Source organism: Neophocaena asiaeorientalis, unplaced genomic scaffold, assembly GCF_003031525.2.
Source record: "Neophocaena asiaeorientalis asiaeorientalis breed wild unplaced genomic scaffold, Neophocaena_asiaeorientalis_V1.1 scaffold9, whole genome shotgun sequence".
Lineage (NCBI taxonomy): Eukaryota > Metazoa > Chordata > Mammalia > Artiodactyla > Phocoenidae > Neophocaena > Neophocaena asiaeorientalis.
Window position 1 is genome coordinate 271,244 of NW_020171825.1, and position 24,790 is coordinate 296,033.

General features: G+C 42.0%; 1 protein-coding gene across 1 annotated transcript in view; it reads left to right on the top strand.

Annotated features, from left to right (window-relative positions):
* Positions 1–24,790, top strand: part of NALCN (sodium leak channel, non-selective) — a 273,387-nt gene that overhangs the window by 208,634 nt on the left and 39,963 nt on the right. The window contains exons 18-25 of the mRNA XM_024740178.1: positions 16,705–16,806; positions 17,218–17,287; positions 19,711–19,802; positions 19,890–20,012; positions 21,997–22,053; positions 22,284–22,404; positions 22,500–22,631; positions 23,587–23,754. Coding sequence (XP_024595946.1) covers positions 16,705–16,806; positions 17,218–17,287; positions 19,711–19,802; positions 19,890–20,012; positions 21,997–22,053; positions 22,284–22,404; positions 22,500–22,631; positions 23,587–23,754 — 865 coding nt within the window. The remainder of the gene's footprint in view (positions 1–16,704; positions 16,807–17,217; positions 17,288–19,710; positions 19,803–19,889; positions 20,013–21,996; positions 22,054–22,283; positions 22,405–22,499; positions 22,632–23,586; positions 23,755–24,790) is intronic.

Below are 24,790 nucleotides of genomic sequence, written 5' to 3' on the forward strand. Positions count from 1 at the left end.
GCTTTTTTTAAAATAATGAAGTAATTTTCTGAGTATCAATATATACTTTCTGCTACAGAGTAGGTTTGGGTAACTGTGTACTTAAAAATAATGTCAAACACATCATTAATGTCTCTCCTGAAAAAGTAATGTTTTATTAGTGCAATCAGCCATTTTTTCTCTTTCATGCATTTAAACATAAATTATAAGTATAAACATTTACAGAAAGATGAAAATAAATTTTATTTTTACAGATTTTGTCTTTTGTGATCTCTGAAGGACAAATCACAATCTCAGGGGAATATGGTAAAAGGGAAAGCTTTTTAATTATTAAAAATAAATGTATTTAAAATCTATAAGAATCAAAAGCATATCCATTTTAGAATGCTTATAAAATAAGCATAAGCACATAATTTTAATGCTACTTTCTAAAATCTGCCTTGAAGTATCAGAAAGGAAAATTAAGCTAGCTACTTAAGGGTATTTTATAAGACTATGTTTTATAAGACTGTGTTTTATGTTTTATAAGACTATGTTTTAATATAAAGTAACATGATCATTCTAAAAATGCATAAGTATTTGGAATATAATTTATTCGTTCCTGTATTACACAGACATGTATAAGAAATACACCTAAATATTGGAGCTGGAGGTGGAATGGCTGACAAGGTTAATAGATAAATTCGTAGTAGGAAGCCCTGTCCAAACTGTGCTAAAGGGAAGGAGTTTGATTCTCTTCTACTCCACCTGAGTTATTAAGCGTAGTCATGGAAGCATTTTGCCAGAATCTCTATCACTATAACTTGGATAACTGGAATGAGGAAATAAGGCTAATAGATATGATTTGAGAAACTATTTTGACTTTGTAACACTACCTGAAATTTGTATGCTAGACACAATCCTAACTCATCGAGACAGGATTCTGTGTATTTATTCTTTATGTTGGCTGACGATTCATGCATACAGTTGAGTGTGTGTTGGAGTCCCTTCTATGAGATGAGAATAAATATTTCTGGGGCTTAGATATTATCACCGAAGAATATGATGAGATGAAACTGAAAGGTCTCATTGAAATAGAGAAAGGAGAGCTTCTAAGCAAACATAACCACCTGTGAACCAACTTCAGTTTGCTTCCAACTGGCTCAATCCTGGTGTTACCATCAGATAACACCACGAGGCTGGCCTCAAACACTACGTGGTCCTCCAGGTTCTTTATCCAGCTGGAATTGTACTAGACATGTTAATGGCACAGTCAGTCCCTAGGGTCTTGAAGACTCTCCCTGCTCACACAAAACAGGTCATGAGCTGGGTGCTGGATTTCTGGTTCACCCCCAGGACCCAGAAACTACCCACGAGGAGATCCTAATATCCAGAGTCTACCTGCCAGATTAGGAATCAAGTGACCTTACTGACCTGCCCAGAATACGTTTCCAGAAGGTGCCGTAGAGGTTCCCAGAGACCTTCAGAGCAGAGGCAGACAGGGACCCTTGGAAGGAGGTGACCCCCATACACCCCCATTCCTGTGAACCCTTTCTTAAACTTGCCCTTCCACTTTCCCTTTTCCACCACCTTTCCTACCCACCTTCTCCCAGTTTACAAAAGAAAGGTGGTGCTCCCATCCACCCAAAAGAAAGGTGAAGCTCTAGGGTGCACTGGTCTGAGATGTCCAGTCCTCTGGGTGGCCGAACACAGGGGCTGTTCCCACATGGCTTTCCCAGAACGAGGGCCCCATCGGCAGCACGTTATTGTCCATCCAAGCGACAGATTTTTGGAAAACTTCCTTCCAAGACTTCATCTGCTTTAGAGTTAGGCCTTAGCAATACATGGATGTCACAGGAACCTGTGTTAACATGTTATTTGAATTGAAAAATAACGATCAGACTTCTGACAGATTCGCTGATTGGTTTGGCAATAAAAACTCACTTCGTGGGTGCGCAGGGTCACAACATTGAATGGATTGGACGGATGAGACTCCCCAATATTTTCTCAAAGTTATATTAAAGCACATATACAATAATGCTAGAAAATACATCCTTTACTGCTAATTGACATTATGCGTGGAACATTTAGTTGTTGATTTTTAAAAGTACAGAAGTGGTTTTAAAAAGAGAAAATTTATGAGTACCTGAGCAGAAACAACAACAACAACTAAAAAAGAAAAAAAAAAGAGAAGAGAAATTAAAAAGAAAAGGAAAACATTTACAGTCACCTGGGGCCAATGGTTCAAATAGCCCTACACAAATTGGAGAGGAAGGAAGGTTTCCAGCACTCTCCCAGGGTCTCCGTGCTCCCACCGACCCTCTCCTCCCCCAGGCCTCCCACTTCTCTCTGTTAAGGAAGTTCTGCCAGGTGACTTAGAAGCAGAAAGACAAATACTATATGATGTCACTTACACGTGGAATCTAAAAACAAAGTCAAACTGCAAGAAACAGAGAGGAGATTGGGGATTGCCAGAGGCTGGGAGGTAGGAGAGATGAGGGGATGTTGGTCAAAGGATACACGTTTCCAGTTTTAAGTTCTGGAGATCTAATGTCCAGCATGGTGACTGAAGTTAATAATATTGGATTGTATACTTAAAATTTGCTAAGAGAGTAGATCTTGTGTGCTCACCACATACACACACACACACACACCACACACACACACACACACAAACACAAAAACAGTACAAAAAACAGTAACTGAGGAGATGGACGTGTTAATTAACTTTACTGTGGTACTCATTTCACAATATATACGAATATCAAATCGTGTTGTACACCTTAAATGTACACAATGTTATTTGTCAGTTATACCTCAGTAAAGCTTGGGGAGAAGTCACCTCTCCCTTGACCATCTGCATTTTGAAAGGAGGCTTTGAAAGAAGGAAAGAACTTTAAGACCAGGAGGTGCAGACTCGATATCTTAATAGATAGGGCTGCCTTGATACAAAAGGGAGGTCCGGTAGAGACTTGTTTCTGTCACTCTTGATTTTCCTAAGTGTTTTGTTTTCATAGACTTATAGTCTTTAGTTTCATCTAAGAGGTTCCTCCCCAGGGAGGCATGGAAAGAAGACCTGAGCTGGAACATTTGGGCAAGTCCATCACTGGTGGGCATTAGTCACATATTAGTGTCTTAGAAATAACTTTTAAAAAAATAACAAACATTTGGGGAAAACAATACAAAACACATCCCAGATGTAAGGTATCTGGAGGACTGTTGTATAAACAGGGAAATTATTTAAGTTTAAAGTTTGGAGGAGATGATCTTCAAGGTCCCCCAGGTGTAACACAGGATACTGGACTTAGTGTTAGGAGGCCTGGACCAGCGTCTGGCTCTGCTCTTCTATAACCTTAAGCTACTCACTTATCCGAGCCTCCGTTTTCTCATCTGCCTTTGTGGTGTAGACTGCCCCAAAAGGTCATCTGAATTATCTGTTGGTGAAGCAAAGTGAAATGTTGATACTTACTATGTGAGGGAAGCCACCAGTTCAGCAGTCTTAATAATGTCTCAGAAGGGATAGGTCAGGGGTGGATATTCACAAGGTTGGGGGTTTGAGTTTAATTGTTTTTAGTGGGGAGGTCTGGTTGAGATTGGGCAGAATTCTTCAAATAAGAGTTTAGGTCATTTTGCAACATGTATGAATACTGAATCATTATGTTGTATACCTGAAACTAATGTCATATGTCAGTTACACCTCAGTTTAAAAAAAAAAGAGTTTAGGACTCCTCAGGTAACAAGTAACAATAACAAGTAATAAGTACTTGTTATTATCGACAGGTAACCATTACTATTTGGGGGAGGGCAGCACCCAGGTTGGGGGACAGGAAGAGGTGACACACCTTCATCTCTCCACTGCCTTCAATGCTCTTTCCACCCTCTACAGCATGACAGTTCAGTCATCAGCTATTGAGATGGAGTTTGCACTTCTGATTTTCACTTACCTTCTTGATTTGGGGTGATTCTGAGAAGAGGGAAAATAAATGGTGACTCTGGGCTGCCGTCTCTATTCCAGAAATCTGTTCTGTTCTATGCTTTTGAATTTTTAACCATATATATGTATTACCTTTAAAAATTAAATATAACTAATTTTTAGAAACAGCATTCTTAAAATATTTAGGATTGATGCCTACCTGGGCAGTGTCTTGGCCCAAGTTTTGATGAGAACCAGTTAATCTGACGTAATTGGTTTGTCCAGTTGATGACCTGTTGTCGTCTAGAGAAAGGAAATAGCCCGTTACTCTGTAGCTCGGATGAGTGGATTTTTGGAAAGTTCCTGAAGCTAACAATGAAAGTACTTACGGTTAAGGCCTTAAATTCCTGGACATTCATTTCCTGGAATGAATATTTAAGTCATGTTGATGGAGAGGTCTTGATGCTTAGTATTGATAATTAAGCTGTGGGGTTACCAAGGGTCTCTATTCTCAGCGGACCCACATTTCCAAATATCCATCTTTCATTTGAAACAGGGTCGGCATTATTCCAGCAAAGAGTGTGCTATATACCTCCATATGAACAGGAAGTTCAAGTCCACAAATGATTTCTACACATAATCATGTTTAATTTGTATTCTACTTATTTTTTGAAATTACTTGCCTGCTTTGAAAATTGAAATGAACTTCTGGATCTATATGGGAACACTTTTTTTTTTTTTTTTTTTTGCGGTACGTGGGCCTCTTACTGTTGCGGCCTCTCCCATTGCGGAGCACAGGCTCCGGATGCGCAGGCTCAGCGGCCATGGCTCACGGGCCCAGCCGCTCCGCGGCATGTGGGATCCTCCCGGACCGGGGCACGAACCCGCGTCCCCTGCATCGGCAGGCGGACTCTCAACCACTGCGCCACCAGGGAAGCCCAATATGGGAACACTTTTGATGAGAAACACAAGTAGGGCATTTTTACAGAACTTGAGAATAGTGTCGCAAGCTTAAATGCAGATGACTCATTTGGCATTAATGGGCCAGACTTATCTGGAGAGCGTTGTGAGAGAGGATGGCCCACCACCTAAATGATAAAATCCAGGGTTGCTATTAAATTCACTCTTATTTTGACTTCGTCTACACCATTCAGCTCCACTAAAGAAAGCTTCCTTCAAAAGGCAGTGACCTTTACATCACATCAGATGAAATCAAAACAAAGAGCAGTGCGTTTCAAAAGCATCACTCCCTCTACTGAGATTTCTCTAATTTGAGCCCTGAAATTGAACAAAAATACATTATCATTCCTGCTAGGCTGAATACATAGAGAAATGTCAGAATAAAATAATTAAACCTTTTACATTATTTTAGAAAGTGCCATTCTTTTGTAGTTTGCCATCAGCATCTCATTAGCTAGGATGGATCTTTATAACCTTTCTGAATGCTCAGTCTGCTATGATATTTGTATTCTGATATTTGGATCGATGACATAATTTTCCTTGCCACACAATTAATAAATAATTTTTTGAATTTAGTTGAATGCTACTTACTATTAAAAAATTAAATATATATATAATGACATACGTTTGGTGAGTTTTTCTCATCATTTTAAGACAGTCATTTTTATTGATTAAAAATACATGTATTTCTGGACTGGAATTTTGTGCCCTTCTTGACACTGACCTACAAAGGGCGTCTCATTCCTGTCCCAGGTCCAGTCACATAGAATATGCTGTGTCAGTGTAGTAGAAATGGAAAGAGGACAGGATTTGCAGCCAGCCACACTTGGCTTTAAGTGCCCTGAGTAGCAGTGACTCTTGGGAAGGCTCAGCTTCTCCATCTGCCAAGTAGGGCTATAGGTGACCTCATAGGAGTTAAGTGAGCATGTGTATCAAGTACTCATTTGGCAACTCAGGAGTCAAACTGAGTTATAATTCTGGCTCCATCACTTCGTGGATGTTTGACATTGGGCAAGTTACTTAATGTCTCTGCACCTCCGTTTTCTCATCTGTTAAATGGGATCTATAAATTTATAACCCCTGCCTTATAGGAGAGGATTAAACGAGTTGGTATCTGTAGGTGATTTTTCATTATTGGCAATAAGTTAGGGGAGACCCACAGTTGCCCCTGAGAGGCAGGCAATTGACAGTTACCTTTCAAAGCTGATCCTCAAGGGCGTGGTGCAGAATCTTCACTGTTGCCCAGCAGAGACTAGATCTGAGGGGCATAAAATGCTTTTGATACGTCAGTGTACTCTTTTTCCAGGTTGATTCCAAGGTTCTTGCTTACCCAGCTGGAAGCAGTCTATCTGCTGCAGCTTTACACTCAGTTAAGCCTTGCTAGGCTGGCTAACATCTTCGAGGCATCATCAGATCATTTGTTTAAATCATTTGCTGGATGATTATTGGTGGATATAGTCCCGAACTAACAACATAGATTCCTCAGCCAAGGCTGGCATCCCTGATGGCTGGCGGGAAGTCCTGGGCTTGGAGAACTGTGATCGTCGTAGGGCCCTAAGGGCAGCTGTCAAGTTCTCCATTCCGCTTGGCTGCACCAGGAAATCAAACAGTCCTATCTCAGAAGCGGGAAGCCTACATAGGCTTTGGCAGGAAGCCTAGTCAAACAGGTAGAGATCAGCATCTCGCAGGGACAACCAGCAAAGGGAGAGGTGGGGGGGTCACAGGTGTTGGTCAAGTCAAGCCTGATGGACTTGGCGGCTGGAAGAGTGATGGTGAGTGGGATTTAAATCAAGATCATTGGCTAAGAACAGCTGGTGATCAGGGCAGGGGAGCAGCTGAACAGAAGCTGTAACTGCCGTCGTGGGCACCACGGGTAGATCAGTGACTGCTGGGGCTGAGACAAGCATGGCATCATCTTCTGCGTGGGTTGTAATACCTGCCTGGAACCTTCGGTGTGCACATCCCTTTGGCACTCCGTAACTTCGGGGTGGATGAGGGCTTAGCTGGGGGTGGTCCTTCATGGGCTGTAGGCTCAATGAAGGTGTTTCTCTTGGTCCACTGGCCTCTTCGAGGGCCCAGTTCTCCGAGCTCTCTCTCCCCAGGGTCTAGGACAGATGAACTGACGTCTGGGCTCTTCTCTGGGATGTGAGCATCTAAGTCATATTCCCCTGGAAGATGCAGTGAACCTGATGATGAAGAGACCGAGGAGATCATAGGAGTTTTCTAGAGGAAGGAATTCAAGTTAAATCCCAAAGATTCCCTCCGAAGGCCACCTGTTCCTGCACACTTCGTTAGCTGTGTGAGGAGAGGAATTTGAGGAAAGGGGAAAGAGCCTGTTCGTTCTTATTCTGTCCTCTCTTGTCTAGACCCAAGCTGCCAGTTCTCTGAAGTGGGCAAATTACCAGGGAGTCTAAGAGCACTTCACGATGCAGAGCACGGGCCTCTTACCTGCTCTGCTTTTTCCCATGGGGCAAGTTCTCCTTTTCAAATGATTGTTTTGTCCATTAGCGCAGCAATTCAGCAATTTTTGATAAGGTCGTGGGAGTTCTCTGCAGCTCTGCATTCTGGGCACGGCTAGCAAGGCATGCGCAGCATCCCCAGAGCCCGGGGCCAGACTTGCCAACTGCTCAGTGAGATGTGCTCCAGCTGTGGGAGGGGATGCACGGGAAGACCCTGAGGCCGAGAAGGAGGCTGAGACTGGGTCAAATTTTTATGACCATTGGCAAGAATAACCTGAAGTTTTAAGAAAAGAGAGTATTGGGCATTAATAGGCCATTATTAATTAACTATTACTACTATCTGATTTATTAAATGTTTATTAATACATTTACTGTATTATAGATATAAATACATAGGCTATTAGTATGAATATATTACTAGTAAATCATTAAATATTAATCAAATATTTAGTTTAAATATTATTGTAAATATTTATCTGTGACTCTATTAAGGCTGCCTAATTGTTGATTTTCCTTATTAAGATTTTTCCGATACTTAAAAACTCTTGTAGATTGTTTGGAAGACCATTTGGAGATACAGAGACTAAGTAGATGGATGGAAATTAAGTGTATTCAGAGAACAATAAACTGAGGCAATAAGATCTGTGGATACATGCATCTGAATAAAACATAAAACGGTCAAAGTTTCAAGGAGGCGAAATGTAACTTAATTGAAACAAAATAATTATATTCTTTTTTTTTTTGCTTTCAACAACCAAACTTCCTTTCCTTGAACTCTAGAAAAAATTTTATTGAGCTACAATTAACATATATTAGTTTCAGGTGTGCAGCATGATGATTCCCGGGGATTTGTATATATTATGAAATGACACCACAAAGAAGTCTAGTCAACCTCCGTGACCTTACGTAGTAAAATAATACATTCTAAAGATGTTTTCCTAGGTAGTACCTGATTTGTGGTAATCAAAATATATTTCATTGACATAGTATATGATTTGTAGGTTATTTTTAGGTAAGCCCCCAAAGTGTTTGTAATAGTACTATGGATTAGGAGAGCTGCTATTAAGTTTTACCTAACAAATTCAAGGAGATATTTTGAACAGGTTTTTCTTTTACTATTTTATCATCGAAGGGTAAAGTAGTAAATAATATAGGAGAATACATATCTCTAGAAAAATCGGTTCATACGGTTTATGCAATATTTGGAAAATTTCACTTTTGTTATAATAAAAAGTTCAACCTTTGCATTGTAATTGACATTTTTCTGAGTCCATAGCAGGGTTACTAAATTCGAACCCCAGTGAATGAATGATGTGGGGTTTCAGACATTTGCTGAATTTGGATAGATGCACTAAAGGCATGGATTTCCCATGAGGTCATTTTCTTTTTCACGTATGGTATCTACGTATGATAAGACGTAAGGCTTCTTTTATTTTTCAGTCTACAAGAGGTTCTGGTTGTTGGTGTATTTACATGTCTACGTATGAAAACATTTTCATGAAAAAACACAAGATTGGAAGGAACTAATTCACTGTTGCTATTGAAGAGCCGTACTCAGGACTGGGCTGACTCACAAAGGAGCGGGATACTTAACTGGGGTAAAAACGCAGCTATTCCCTCATCGCAGCAAAAGGCCGGTACAGAGGCGCTCACTTATTAGCATCACTGGGTCCCTGCTTTCGAGGATCACGTTGTCACTTACATGGAGGCAGGTAAGAGCCCCTTCCAGGAAACACTCATTATCTCTTCTCTTACCCAGTTCTACAGCCATCGTTTTACATAATTACCACTAAAGGACGATCTTCCTATTGTCTGTTGATGTGATTACATTATCTTAACCACATCTGATAATACTTGACAAGGTGCAGCTCAAGATTTGAGTAAAATCCTTCAAATTTAGTGTCCTGCAAAGCTACACCGCTGTTCCTTTAGATGGTAATTACGTTTAATACCAGATGGTATCGTCGTGTAATCTAAGTTTTCTATAACGGATGAAAATAATTTGAAGACTCACAGGCCTCTCTCTTTCCTTACAGAAGGTACAGGTTTCCCACACCCTCGTTCTGGAACATTAAGAAAGAAAATGTGGAGACGGAGAAGAAAGAAACTGAGGACCCCCTGCTGCTGTTTCTATAAACAACTAGTGGTGTTTAAAGGCTAATAAAGCTCCAAGATCTCTCTTAGAACCATCACCTTTGGGCCAATTTTAAAATATTTTAGATGGAGAAATGTCAAGAAAAATAGAGACAGTTTCTTAAGACATGATTCTCTCCCCTCAACCTCCATAAAAGATTTTATATAAATATATGGCTGTCATATAAGGGGCAATTGAAATTCCACAGCACAAAGGCAATGCAGAGAAGAAGAAAAAAAAAGAGTCAGTCTTTCATATGTTTTTTTCAAAGCCTTGGCAAGAAACCAGGGGTAATATTTTTGCAACTGGGAATGTGTGTTTGCTGAAGAATATTCCCACATTTGAATCATCCTCAGGGGTCCTAGGCTTGTTTTACTTTCAAAGGTAGAGAGGGCATCACATTAACCCCAACTGGGAAAAGGAAAATGCCCTACTGTAATTCTCCTCCAGGGAGCAGGGATGAAGGGATTACATATGCCTCATAATGGAGAATTTCCTCACTCAGACAAGACAAAAGACTTCATTATTTTTCACCAGACACTTGAAGCCTTGTGTCTCCCAGTTCCAGCAGCCAAGAAGGCCGACCAAGTTTGTTTAATTTTAAACCGCTAGATGGAGTTTCTAAGAAACCGGCCTTCCAGGACTGGCCGTTACGAAGAGATAAAGAGAAGATATTGAAGACCTTCATGCCACGACTCTTAGGGTCTTTCCCCTAAGACGAGCGAGACCTTCCCTGAAGATCACAGAGTGTGTCTTCGATAACCTGAGCTTTGCTTTTTCTCTAGGCAGCAAAGAAATGAACACTTTCTTCCTGAAAACATATTTCTTTGATCCTTATGTGAAACCAAAAGGCATCTAAATCCTCGTGAAAAATTTAAAGTGGCAAAATAGAACTTAATTGAACGTTCGAGTAATTTTCCTTCTGACTAGGTCTGTTCCTGAGTAGCCTTAACAATGTGTGCATCTCATTTCTTATTGGTGCAGTATGAAAAGTGCCAAATTCCTCAGTTATTTACTGAAATAGTAAATAACTATTTAATAGTTATATAACTATTAAATATTTACTATTTCAGCTTGGCAGTAGATTCCTGTCAGACAAGATGCACAGTGACCCTGTTCCCAGTGACAGATCCAATCTCCTGTTGAAGAAGTTGATTTCAGCTCAGCTTCATGCTGGCTTGCAAGTCTCCCTTAATAGCTCTCTCATAAAGATTTATAAACTTCCTACTTGCAAGAAGCAGTGTCTGGTTTTTTGTTACCGTTTCAGGGTCTCATCTATTATAGGTGTGCAGCCCACTTCTTGAGTGGTGTAGTATTCTAACTTGAGATGAAATTAAGATTATTTAACTTCCCCCTTCGAAAGCATATTTCAGACACGAAAGCCTATTTCAAAGGCATGTTTCTGCTTTGTGATTATTTCTGTGCTTCCTGAGCGTGAAGGGATCAAAAAAGAAATGAAGACACTTGATCTTCGCAGAAGATGTCAAGGTTCCTTCGTGGAACAGATGTTTCTTGGGCGCCTACTGTGTACAAGGTGAAGTAATCAGTGACCAAGCAGAGTGTCTTGGAGCTCTTTGGAGCGCGGCATGGGTGAGGAACTGCAGGACCAGTGACAGCGATGTGGGGGTGAGGCTGGAAGGGCAGGTTGGAAGCGGACCCTACAGGACTTTGCAAGTCAAGCTGAGCTTTTGGTCTTCATCTTTCTCTGAAGAGCAGTAGGATGTTGAAGATTTTAAGGCAGTGATGGTAGCTGTATTCGTTATCTATTGCTATGTTGCAAATACTCCACAACTCAGTGATTTACACAGCACGTGGATAACCTCACAGCCTGGCTTAGTGGGGTCTCTGGCTCGGGGTCCTTCACAAAGCTGCAGGCATTTTGACGGGAATGGGCAGAACGCCCTGCCCAGCTCGCTTGCACGGTTACGGATGAGCTGGTGTGCCTCCTGGGCTGTTGGATGAATGCTTCACTTCCTCAAGGGCTGTTCACGGGAGGGCAGCCTCACCCCTTTAGGAAGGGGGTCCCTCCATAGCACAGCTCCCAACAAGGCAGCCTTCGTCCCCAGAGCAAGCCAGAGACTGCGGAAGATGAAAGCACAGTGTCTGGTGACCTCTTCCATCTCTTCTGCCTTATGTTTGTTTAAAGCAAGTCTCCAAGTCCCGCCCACACTAAGGGGCTGCACACGGGCATGGAAACCAGGAGGTGGGGTCATCGGGGGCCATCTGAGAATCACCCGCCGCAATCACACCATGGATGGTCACTTCAGAAATCACTTTGCTTGGGATAATAATACGTTTGCGGAGACCGCTTCAGAGGCTGTGGCTCTGGTCCAGAGTGTACCTCACTGCTGATCGGTCAGAACAGAGAAGACTTCCTTTCCAACACAGATCTGTGTCCAACTTGCTCTTCTGTCCTCCACCCTCTATGGAATGTTTTAACATCAACCGTGACATAGGACAAGAAAAGAAAGTCAATAATAGCAACTAAAATTCAAATCGAGCATTTGTTTCCAAAGCGCTTGCACATTCATAACCCTACTTGATTCCTCCCACTCCCTGTGAAGTCAGTAGAAAGGTGTCATTGTCACCACATCTTACACGTGGGGCACGGAGGCTCGGGGAAGGCATGTCACTTGCCTGAGGTCCCACAGATGGGAAAAGCTGAGGTCAGAAGTGCGTGGTTCCAATCATCTCCGTTTGGCCTCCAGACAGAGGCAGAACTTTCTGTTCGCTTCTGTGCTGCTGGGTGGAGACCTGCACACCTCTGCGGCTTTGCTACTTTGAACCTGAGACTAGCGAATTCTAAATCCTGCCCCCATGCTCCCCTCACTTCACTCTCTGTACACCCCCATCTCACCCTTCACGTATCCGTCCTGTCCATCCGTCAGCCCGTTCGCGTGCCGGGAACTGCGCTTCTAGGAATATGGGTTTGAGTGATGAAATGGTCCCTGAGAAATGTACAGTCTCATAAGGGAGGTAACTAATGATGGCCAAATGCCACAAGCATTAAACAAGCTCAGTCAGTAACATGCTGCAGGAACACGGAACATCAGACATAATCCTGCGCTTTCACATCGGTGAAATATTTATTTCTCACTTGATGTTACTTATCAGAACCCATTTATATCAGAGTTTGTAATTATATGACGCACGTCAAAACGTGATGTGGTACTTCCTAGTTTGGGTTACAGTTGATGCTTGTATGTATAATGAAAGTGTATTTCCTTTTAAAAACAATAAAGCAAGCTTTTACCATACTTGCCTGTGAACCTTGGCACATTGCATTCGAGAATATGTAGCGTCTTAGTAGCATCTGATTGTGCCAGATTGAAGTGACTTTTCTCCCAAATTTATTATTTTCTTAAATAACAAAATATTTTACATTTATCAGAGAATGTGACAATGGCTTATGTATGAGGCTGTCTTATCTATGCAGAAACCTAACGTTGCATCCTTCCTACACCTGCTTCAAAGCCCAGGTGTCCTCAGGGTGGAAGTATAGTGCACCTGCTTTCCCACACCCTTGCCCCCGCCAGGCCCCTCCTACCCCAGAGCCATCTCCTTTTATCTGAGTTTCTTCCTTCATCCATAGGGAACTCGTTTTTGACAACTAGCCTCCTTGTATAATATAATTAGATTTTTCCCTTTTTTTTGCGGTACGCGGGCCTCTCCCTGTTGTGGCCTCTCCCGTTGCAGAGCACAGGCTCCGGACGCGCAGGCTCGGCGGCCATGGCTCACGGGCCCAGCCACTCCACAACATGTGGGATCCTCCCGGACCGGGGCACGAACCCGTGTCCCCTGCATCGGCAGGTGGACTCCCAACCACTGCGCCACCAGGGAAGCCCCCATATGTTTTCTTTCAGATGGATATATGTATCTGTAGAAAAGTTTTTTTCTGTACCATTAGCTGTTTTTTTGGGGGGAGGGTGATTATTACGGACAGGTAGCTAGTTATTAACTATAATGGATACCTTGCCTAGAAGAAAATTTTGTCTTTTAATTTTAGTAAGATTCTACCACCATACTTAAAAGGGGGGAAGCGTAAACCTTTAAGAGCCTTTCATGAACTGCCTTTCATGTGCCCCCCTCAAAAAAAGATTGCCTTTGCCCAGTTTGCTATGAATATGACCCTCAGTTTTCAGCAAAGAAACCCTAGCATTTACCTTTAGAGTTTCCTAGTTTGAAAGACACTGGACATCCTCAAAGGACAGAACGAGATGTCAGAGCATTTGGTCTGAGGAGAGACTCGGCAAGGGGACTAAATGAATGCTAAATGAAGACAGAAACTGTTGGCCTTGGTTTTGGTACCAGATCTGGGGGTGAGGTGCTGGGATGTGGGTCTGGCACAGGGGGTCAGAGAGTCACATTGAGCCTGAGGCTCCAAAGGGGACCGTTAACACCCCAGCAAGAGGGCCCCATCTGCCTGATTTCACCCTGCTCAGATCACAGGGCACCTTGTTACCACAGGAAAGGAGGAGGTGAGTCGGGCAGCCTCTGCTCAGAGAACAAGAAGATTCTGGCAGGGGCCTCTCGCCCAGGAAGCGGGAACCACCGAGGCTGATGCTCTGAAGTCACCTGTTACGTATTTCAACTGGCCCAGAGTTAGTGAACATTTTCTTCTTTTTTTCCCATCAGTATCTAGTTTGAAATTGTTCCAGCAAACAGCGCTTATAACGTAGAAGGAAGTGGTAGGAAAAGGATAGTAAGGCAAATGGTTCTATATGTTACATTTAAGTGGATGTCTTAGTCTGATTAAGCACGGGTTTTCTGATTGTAGGATAGAGCTAAAAAGCCAGCTCCCATCAACCCCACCCCAGATGACTGCAAATCACAGGGAACCTGAAGGCTCACCAATGGACTGCAAACATTCGTGTCACGTGTATGGCTGAAACTCCAGCCCATTTGAGTATTATTTTCTGAATTCTCTAGACCCAACAGAAAAGAGGGAGCTGATCTTGAAGCAAAGAGGAAAAGAGGGGTTGCTTTCTCACCCCAACTTCAGCCACGCTATTGGTGGAGGAGATGGAAGAGGAGGTGTCATAGGGTGGGGGTAGCGGGACTTCCAATATGGGTTTGTCTCCATGGAGACCTGCTTGTCTTGTTCAGTCAGAGGAGGGCGTCTCAGGTGTGGTCCTGACTCTTCTCCAGCAAGGATGCCCAGGCATCCTCAAGACTGGGCTTCCAGGCAGACACCAGCAGTTGTTTTTTTTTTTTAATCACAGGCAGCTTAAAGCCAGTTACATTCTATATACTTCAAGCATAGCAGGGACGCCCAACTCAAATGGGTATTTTATAATCAAGTTGTATGTGTTTTGTATTTAAGACCTATAGGTCTTATGTACTTTTAGGGAAGAGTCTTGTGACAAAAAGTAAAAGTTACTAAGTGGTTAAAATTCAAGTCTTTTTTTAAATATTGAAGTACAGTTGATTCAAAATGTGTTAGTTTCTGGTGTACAGCAAAGTGATTCATATTACATATATACATATATATCTGAATCTTTTTGAGATTCTTTTCCATTATACAATAGTTTATTACAAGATAGTGAATATAGCGCCCTGTGCTATGCAGTAGGACCTTGTTGTTCGTCTATTTTATATATAGTATTTTGTACCTGCTATACAGGGATAAATTAGGAATTTGGGATTAGAAGATACAAACTACTATATATAAAATTGAAGGTTAAGTCTTGACTGTTTACACAAATGGCAAGGCTCTGTATATCTATGCCGGAATAACACCGTTCTCCAAATAGAGTTTTTTCAGAATGCCTTCATGATTTTCAGACCTTTGTCCAAAAAATAATTCATAATGTACATAATATGAGATCATCCTATACCTTTGTCAACTCAGCTGAACTTACAAATGCATCTTCCTCTTCGACCCCATTGCAGTCCTGGAAATAGCACAGTCTCTATATATCACTGCCATAAACCCTTGTTGTTCAATAAAATTTTGACTTGGATTTTATCTCAAAATGGTCCATGTTGCTCATTAAACTAAGAAGAGTGATTTGGGGGCATTATTTCCTATCATGCATTTACATTTGTTGCATGTGTATGATTTCTCATAGGTATTCATCGTAATTATCTTCACTGGCATCAAAACCGTTTTTAAGTATTTGAAAATACACATGATATCATAAGAGATGCTGTTTTAAGTATGCTGAACAGACATAGATTTTTTTCTCGAAGATCTTAACTCTGAGACAGACAGTAATAATATAACTCAAAGCCAATACAGAAATGCAATTTAGGAGACATAAATACGAAAGTGTTACGAATGCAGTGACAGAAGTACATGGGTTCCAGTTTGAACACATATGGTGTCATAAAATTTGCATATCACAAAATCATTGCATTTTAGGTCTATGAGTTTTCTTCAAGATCAAGGCCTTTTCCTCGCTTTATGGAGAATGAAACTGAGCCCAAAGATCCCTCAACTGGTTCGTGACAGTGTCGCCTTGGAACACAGGTCTCTTAACCATGGATTTCTTTTCTTTCCATTTGACTACTACATCAAGGGAATTCCTGTCATTTCCAGTTGGAGAGAGCTTCCTGGAGAAGAAATGTTTTCTCTCCAAATCATTCACACCACAGGTGTTGAGTCACCCAATTGTCTTCACTCATTAGCAAATCTGAAATTAACACAAGCCTGGTTACCGTTTAAAACGAACATGTTTTAAAAAGTCTTCAGAGCTTTGTGACTACAAAGAAAGTGGCAACTGGTTACCTGTAAGCCACAGGCTTTCAGCTGACGTTTCTCTAGGTATTCATTCCAGCTTTAATTACTTGTCTTTTCTATTAGTTTTTTGCCTCTAACTTTACCCTTTCCTAGCGTTCTGCAAAATCTCCTTGGAACATATATTCCATCAGCCCGGGAGCCTAGGTGGACAAATCCTTCCCTAAGGGGTTTTATTAGAAACCTCCCTGTCTAAATTGAAAACCAGCATCATGGGTACCTGTGGTTAGGCTGGCCCTTCGGCTTACAGAATCCCGGTAGAGGCTCTTCTGTTTGGGGTGGGGATGGAATGGGGACATATGGGGAGGGGATTGTTTTCTATTTATTTTCCAGCCCCTTTTCGTGGCTATGATCGTTCTGTTTTGAAAGTGTTCTTGACATAGAACCTGAAGCTCATTTACATTATTGGCAATGTGTCATTTGCTGTACTTTGTCTTATCATTGGTGTTTCCTTAAGAAGAAGAAGAAGAATGAGCAGTTATGCATTATTCATCCCAAGTGTACAAATCAGGCATTTATCTGCGGCTCCTTTTTTTTCTAGAGCTTGCACTCGACAGCGCATGCTGAGCGGATCATTTGAGGGGCAGCCAGCGAAGGAAAGGTCAATTCTCAGTGTGCAGCACCATATCCGCCAAGAGCGCAGGTAAATACACCGGAAGACAAGGCTGCAGAGAAACGAAGGAAAGGAGTTTTACAGGAAGCATCACTGACCCCTGGTCAGGAGGCAGGCCCGGGTGAAGAGCTGAGTTCTGTTTGCTAATGGCAACAGTAATAAAACTCACAATGAGATTCAAAGAATCAAAACATCTTTCAAAAACCCTTCCCTTGGTGATGATAGCCAAATTCTCACTTTGAAGATCAGAAGGAAAAATTCTGAATTTTGTTAGATGAGATAAAAGGCAGGTGGATAGACTATAACTTGTGCTATAAAAAGAAATATTAAGCATTTGTGATGCTATCAGGAGTTATTTTATTTCATTTTTATGATGGTCATTGCTTAAAAGTCCAAATTTGGTCTCGAGATGTATTGATCAGTTGGTTGTGATTGTTTTAGGTCACTAAGACACGGATCAAACAGCCAGAGGATCAGCAGGGGGAAGTCTCTTGAAACTCTGACTCAAGATGTAAGTTCTAAGCAATGCTTTGGATTTTGGAAGTGTGATTGTGAAAACGTATTTAAATGGTTGAAATACGGAAAAGGGACCATAAACCGTAGAAAGATCTGGACATCCTGCAAAGCACATGTCTTCGTTTAGATAGTAACACAAAAGTGAAATATCAGACGCATTTGACTGAAATTAAAGACATTTAAAGCATTTTATGGCAATGAATCACATCCGTAACTTTAAATATTTACTAATTTCCAAATACAGGTCCAGTGTCTATCATTTCAGGGTTAACATACTAGGAAATAAAATTTTATTTCTAGAGGAATTTTTCTGTCAAAGACTGCACAAGATTTCCCAAGAATTTCTTTGCTTTTCAACTCTAGGTCATTCATCTATTCATTAACTGACACAGTAAAATATTTATCAACTACTTATGATGTGCCAGGTCCTGTTCTAAGGGATGAAAAGTAGCAGGGAAACACGACAGAATCCCTGCCCTGTAGGAGCTTACCTTCTAGTGAAAGATACAAACAGTAAGCAAGCAGATAAATACTATCAGTACAATCCTTTCTGGGTATGATTTCGTTTCCATCATCTCTTCATTGCTGTGGCAGGTTTGCTCTGTACTACAAAGAAAAATCACTAGTTCAGAGCGCTTTCCTTCAGTGAGATTCCACAGAAATGTATGGTCTACTTAAGCATCAAATTAGAAAATGGCTTTGAAAATGTGTGTTTAAAAATACACAACAAAAGGCCCAATTTGAATAGTCTCCATTCCAGAGGCTTAATTCTTCTTTAAAGGCTTTTTATTGTATTTTCTACATAGACATATAACGAAAATCTATACCTCGTCTTCTCCATAGCAAAAGGTCACGGGGTTCTGCTAATTTCATAAGAGATCTCTCCTAGTGTCTTTTCCTCCAGAATAGAAGCCATTTAAAATAGGGAGCTTTAGGGCTTCCCTGGTGGCGCAGTGGTTGGGAGTCTGCCTGCCGATGCGGGGGACACAGGTTCGTGCCCCGGTCCGGGAGGATGCCACATGCCGCAGAGCGGCTGGGCCCGTGAGCCATGGCCGCTGAGCCTGCACGTCCAGAGCCTGTGCTCCGCGGCAGGAGAGGCCACAACAGTGAGAGGCCCACGTACCGCAAAAAAACAAACAAAAAATAAAATAGGGAGCTTTATCTTTGTCACTTATTCCAAATGATAGAAGATACAGATCATTACATCGAAGGAATGCTTTTCTATAAAATCAATCCAGTTAGTTGAACAATCGTTCTCCATCTTCTACGGCAGCGGTCCCCAACCTTTTTGGCACCAGGGACGGATTTCATGGAAGACAGTTTTTCCACGGACGGGGGGTGGTGGTGTGGGGTGTGGTGGGGGATGCTTCAGGCAGTGATGCAGGCAATGGGAAGCCATGGGGACGGGGAGCCATGGCGAGGGACGGGGAGCCAAGGGGAGTGATGGGGAGTGATGGGGAGCCATGGGGAGCGGCAGATGAAGCTTCGCTCGCTTGCCCGTCGCTCACCTCCTGCTGTGCAGCCTGGTTCCTAACAGGCCCCGGACCGGTGCCAGTTCTGTGGCCTGGGGGTTGGGGACTCCTGTTCTATGGAGTAAAAACCAGAGTCAAGATCCTAATAATCCACCTTCCGCTATCCTGCTGGCCTCAGCTCTTCCTATTCTCTGTCCTGTCCTCCACCCACCCTGCGTCCTGGGTGTTCAACCTGTGAACACACAGACCCACCCCTCCCCAGAAGCGCACATTTCTCCAAATGTCCAGTGACCTGCATCCTCCTAGTCTTTGCTCAAAGAACAGCTCCTTAACGAGACCTGCTATAACTTCGTGCTCTCTGTCCTGTGTCCCAGGGGTCCGCAACACCCATCCTCAGCCTGTCACACAGCAAGAGGTGAGCGGTGAGCTAGCGAGCAAAGCTTCATCTGCCGCTCCCCATGGCTCCCCATCTCTCCCCATCGCTTGCATTACTGCCTGAAGCATCCCCCGGGTCTGTGGAAAAATTGTCTTCCACAAAACCGGTTCCTGGTGCCAAAAAGTTTGAGGACCGCTGCTCTATCCCCCTCTGTTTTTAACCAGAGCACTAAACCTCTTCTAACCTTCTTATTTATTTTGATTTCATTTTTAATCTGTCTCCCCTGATGAGAACATTAGCCACACAAGAGCAGGGATTTTGTCACTTTTTCCCCTTTTGCCGTATCCACAGCACTACAACAGTGCATAGCACATAATAGGTTCTCAATAAATGTTTTCACTGGAAAAAAAAATACGCTTTTGAGGAAAAATAAGTATCCTTGCTAAGATAACTGTGGCCATTCAAATATTTAGAAAGTATTTATTTCCTTTTTTTTTAATGGTCATCTTCGGAGGAGGACTGTCAGAAAAATCTCCCACGTTGATGTGTCCCCTTTCATTTTACTTCTAGCATTCCAATACAGTGAGATATAGAAATGCACAAAGAGAAGACAGTGAAATAAAGATGATCCAGGAGAAAAAGGAGCAAGCAGAAATGAAAAGGTACGGGCAGGGCGGTGTTTTGAGGCTCTCGTTTGGGGAAGGCAGACGTGCCCTTAGCCTAACTCTCGCACGATTTTCCTGGTCCAGGAAAGTGCAGGAAGAGGAGCTGAGGGAGAACCACCCGTACTTCGATAAGCCCCTGTTCATCGTGGGTCGGGAGCACAGGTTCAGAAACTTCTGCCGAGTGGTGGTCCGAGCTCGATTCAACGCGTAAGTGACTCCACTGTAGCCAAGGGTTTGGCCCTGAGTCATGCAAACAGCAGGGGGAGTTGTCATCCGAGGAAGAAGGATCCTGTCGTCCTGATGGGGTCACCAAATAAACCGTGGGCTAAATGACCATGCTGCTTCTCTTGGCTGAGCGGCCGACCAGGTGGGAAACAAACAAAGGTTGCAAGTAGTTAACATTTATAGAAAACACACGTTTATGAAGCACTTCACAGCCATTCTTATTTGTTCAGTTCCATAGGCGCCCAAGATGTTTATAGCAGAGTTGTTAACTCCATATTTTATTTTGGAGACAGTTAACCAAGGGGAGATGGAATGACAGAGCTGAGGTCACTGCCCACATCTTCTTTTAGACTCGCTGTTTCTTTGTGGTCAAAATACCATAATTCTAGAATAGTGCAAAATAGAAATCAAGTTGACTAGTGCTTCTATTACCAACTCTTATGAGAAGAAAACCCACTGGCCAGTGTCCCTGTCCCTCCCCACATGGAAGAAATGTGCGAGAGGCTGTCAGGGTGATCAGCCCAGGGGATGCTGCATTTGGGACAAGCCAAGCCAAGTTTAGCAGGCAACCAGTGGAGGAGGTGGGATTCTTGTCATGCACAACTCTGAGTAAATATCCAGAAGACGTTACGAGTCTGGAGAAAGTGTGAAAACATTCCATTCAGTAGTTGTACCTTCCCTGATACCATCATTAGTAGCATATGTATGAGCATTACTGTATGTTATGGGCTGAATTGTGCCCCCCTCGTCCAGAGAAATTCAGATGTTGAAGCCCTAATCCCAGCCCCTTAGAATGTGACCTTACTTGGAGATAAGGACTTTAAAGAGGTAATTAAATTAAAATGAGGTCATTCAGGTGCGCCCTAATCCTGTATGACTGGTGTCCTTATAAGATGAGGAAACTTGGACACAGACTGCTGTAAGGAGGGACAATGTGAAGACGGCCGTCTACAAACCAAGGAGAGAGGCCTGGAGCAGATCCTTCCCTCACAGCCTCAGGAGGTGCCAACCCTACTGCCACCTTCAACTCAGACGTCCACCTCCAGAACTGGGAGAAAATAAGTTTCTGTTATTTAAGCCCCTCAGCCTGCAGTCCTTTGTTACAGCAGCCCTAGGAAACTAATACATTCTCCTAACCCCTCAGGGCTGGAGGAGACCTCAGGAGCCATTTGGGGTCATTTGTGTTCCCTCTTCTCCAACAGAGGAGGGCATTCAGGTCAGCCGAGGGTAAGGACTTTGCTCAAGTATGCCAGCTAGGGCCCTCTCTGACTGCCAGTCTACTATTCTTTCTGCTATTCTAGAAAGACCTTCGCAGTTTAAAGCACCTGAGTGATAATGATTTAAAACCCTGAGTTTTCATAAAGCATCAACAGGAAGAAGCTGGCAGTGTAGAGTTGATTTGATCAGTTCCCAAATTGGGTTTTTCATCTGAAATTATCCCATTGGCTGTCTCCATGTTTACATCTAATTGTTAATTCTTGAAGACTGGTCATGGGCTTCCTGAAAGTAAAAGTTATAAATCCCCACCCCAAGAAATTCTGTATAAATTACTCCACACGATCACAATTAAATACAGAGCGAAGAATTCTATTTAATTTATGGATATTTAATTAAATAATTATGAGGAACAGCACCAAACTGCTAAGGCAAAGACTCTGAATGTTTTTAAATGGAAGTCAAAATTTAATTTTGTAATATCTTTGTCAGAAATTGTTGAATGGCGTCATGAATTCTAAAATCAGGCATTTCGAAAAATGTAAACTTTGCTTTCCTAAGCATCAATTGCTTCTTTCATCTAATGTTCTCTGCCTTCCAAAGTCACATACAGTTAACATATATCATAACAGACATTTTGTAGAGGATGTGAGAGAAGTTTTAGGTAGATGAGATGTTTATACGTACTATGGTGCCGAGTTATAACACGCATACTGTGTCACAGAGTTTATATGTTTGTTCTCTCTTACAGATCTAAAACAGATCCGGTCACGGGAGCTGTGAAAAATACAAAGTACCATCAACTTTAGTAAGCATCACAAACTCTGTTTCCGTGCACATTTGAAGTTTCCATGTACTATTTTATGCCGCATAAAAATTCCCTTTATTTTCTTGTCATATTGTGCTGTGAAATAGACGATTGGCGATTCATTTAAACAATGCCAGTCACGTTTATAGAATCACAGATGCATCGTCTCTGACTTTCGGCAGCCTTTCCTAGAGTGTTCGCGTTTCTCAGTTTTGTCTGGTCTTTGGCAGTGATTTGCTGGGATTGGTGACTTACCTGGACTGGGTCATGATTATCGTAACCGTTTGCTCCTGCATTTCCATGATGTTCGAATCCCCCTTCCGGAGAGTCATGCACGCACCCACTTTGCAGGTACTCTGCCGAATCTCAACTCACAGCTAAGCGGAGAAACGCTGACCTGCAATTTTTGCATTCATTGTGACCAACCTGCCTTCTGCCCATTTCAGATCGCCGAGTATGTGTTTGTGATATTCATGAGCATTGAGCTTAATCTGAAGATTATGGCAGATGGCTTATTTTTCACTCCAACTGCTGTCATCAGGGACTTCGGTGGAGTCATGGACATATTTATATATCTTGTAAGTCTTCGGTTATTTCCTGAATATAAAATATAATGGTTTTGTAAAATCTCCTGCATTTCTTGGTACAAGAGTGAGATACGTGAGTCACAGAGGTTTAGGTGCCATTAACTGAGTTCCTAAGTAGAGCAGTAGTTTAGTATAGGCAAGTAAAGGGCATGCGTGTAAAATCTAAATAAAAAGCATTAAAAATATTCGTGGATATGGTTCAAATACATCAACCACATTCCTGTATGCATAAGACATACATTAATGAGGTCTAAGGTAGCAAATCTAGTTTGCACACCACAATTCTTGTGGCACCTGTACTAAAACAAACAAACCAACGAACGAAAACTATATAAGTGATCAATGAGCCGCTTATCACTCAAAGCAAACTAGAGAGAGTATGCCAATTCCAACACACAAAATACCAGGCCAGAGAAGGCAACCATTCAACTATCTATTTAAACTAAACGGGGAAACCACAGGAAGGGACTCAAAGAAATTTCTTTCTATATGTCCAAGAAGGCATAAAATCAGTGTCTTTTCCAACACAACAAGGAGAATTGTGACCATTAACATGTAGCATGTTTAGATCATTAACAAAATAGCGAGTATTCAGTCCAGTGTGAGGTTTAGTATCCTTGATCAAAGGAATTTCAATCCTGCTGACTTCTGTGGAGCCTCCAGTATATATGTTAAAAGAAGGGGCAGGAGGCCCTGGAGTACCCACACCCACGGTGTGGGCACCCCCATTTCACACCCCCTGCAAACACCTGATGACTTCCTTTGGGGCTGCTCACAGGTCTGGATCAAGTCCATAGAGATGAGTTGCATGTACACCCAGCGAATGCTTGCCCCACATAACACGTGGAGTCTTTGCTAAAGGAAACTTGTGGCCAGCTGGCTCACAGAAAATGTAGATAGTAGAGGATAAATTGCATAAATTCTAGAGATTATTTTTTCCCTCTAGGTGAGCTTGATATTTCTTTGTTGGATGCCTCAAAACGTGCCTGCGGAGTCGGGAGCTCAGCTCTTACTTGTTCTCCGCTGCCTGCGACCTCTGCGGATATTCAAGCTGGTGCCTCAGATGAGGAAAGTCGTTCGGGAACTTTTCAGCGGCTTCAAGGAAATTTTTCTGGTACATTACAGTCACCACCCTTTACTCCTGGTTCACGGAGTAGAGCTCTTAATGTAGCAAATGAGGGGATAAAGTGAGTCTCGCTTGTCAAGGTTAAGTGTACCATTTTGTTTATTGCCAGAAGATTGTAAAGGTACTAGCAAAACACAACACAGATTCAAAGACTTCACCCATGGATGCTTCTGGCTTATTGGTATATTTAATTCAACAAATATTTTTAGTAAATTAAAGGGAAGCCTTCTGGAAAGTACAGTGGAAGGAGAATCCAAAGAGATAGAATTTTCTGAGACTTCCATTCCTAACTCTTGACCCTAATTTATACTCTGGGTTTTAGTTGCCCCATCTGGAAATTAAGAAGTTTCAACACCATCAAATTCACAAACAATATTAGGAATTAACCCATTTAGGCTTGTAATCTCATTTTCTATGTTCCCAAATTCATATAGAACAAAATTTGGCTTTGATCTTTGGAGTGTTAACATAAAACAACTCTTCAAAACTGTAACATACAGGTATACCCTACCTCAGTACACAGTAATGAACATTTAGAAATATGATTGAGGAGAAAATGTACTTTTTAGTTGGGCAAATATTGATTTAGAGTCTTCTAAGAGCAGGGCTGCAGATAAAACAATGAGTAAGAGGCTCTTTGCTCACAGTCTGTTAAAGAAGAATCTTTGGCTTATAACAAAGGAGTGATCACAGGATTCTTTTTATTATTAATGAGTTCTGCTTGTGCATGGAAAACATGAATTAATTTACTAAGCTAGTTTTATATCTTGCTGTCTAGAAACACACCTATAGTGAAAAGATAGCTATAGTTACAGTTGATTCTAAGGTGTTTTAAAGACAGGCTGTTATGTTACTATAAGCATATAGCTGCTAATACTTCTTAAAATTTTTATTTTATTGAAGTATAGTTGATTTACAATGTTGTGTTAGTATCCTGCTAATACTTTGTTAAAGCTCTGTTTAAAATTCCATATTTTGGGGACTTCCCTGGTGGCACAGTGGTTAAGAATCCGCCTGCCAACAC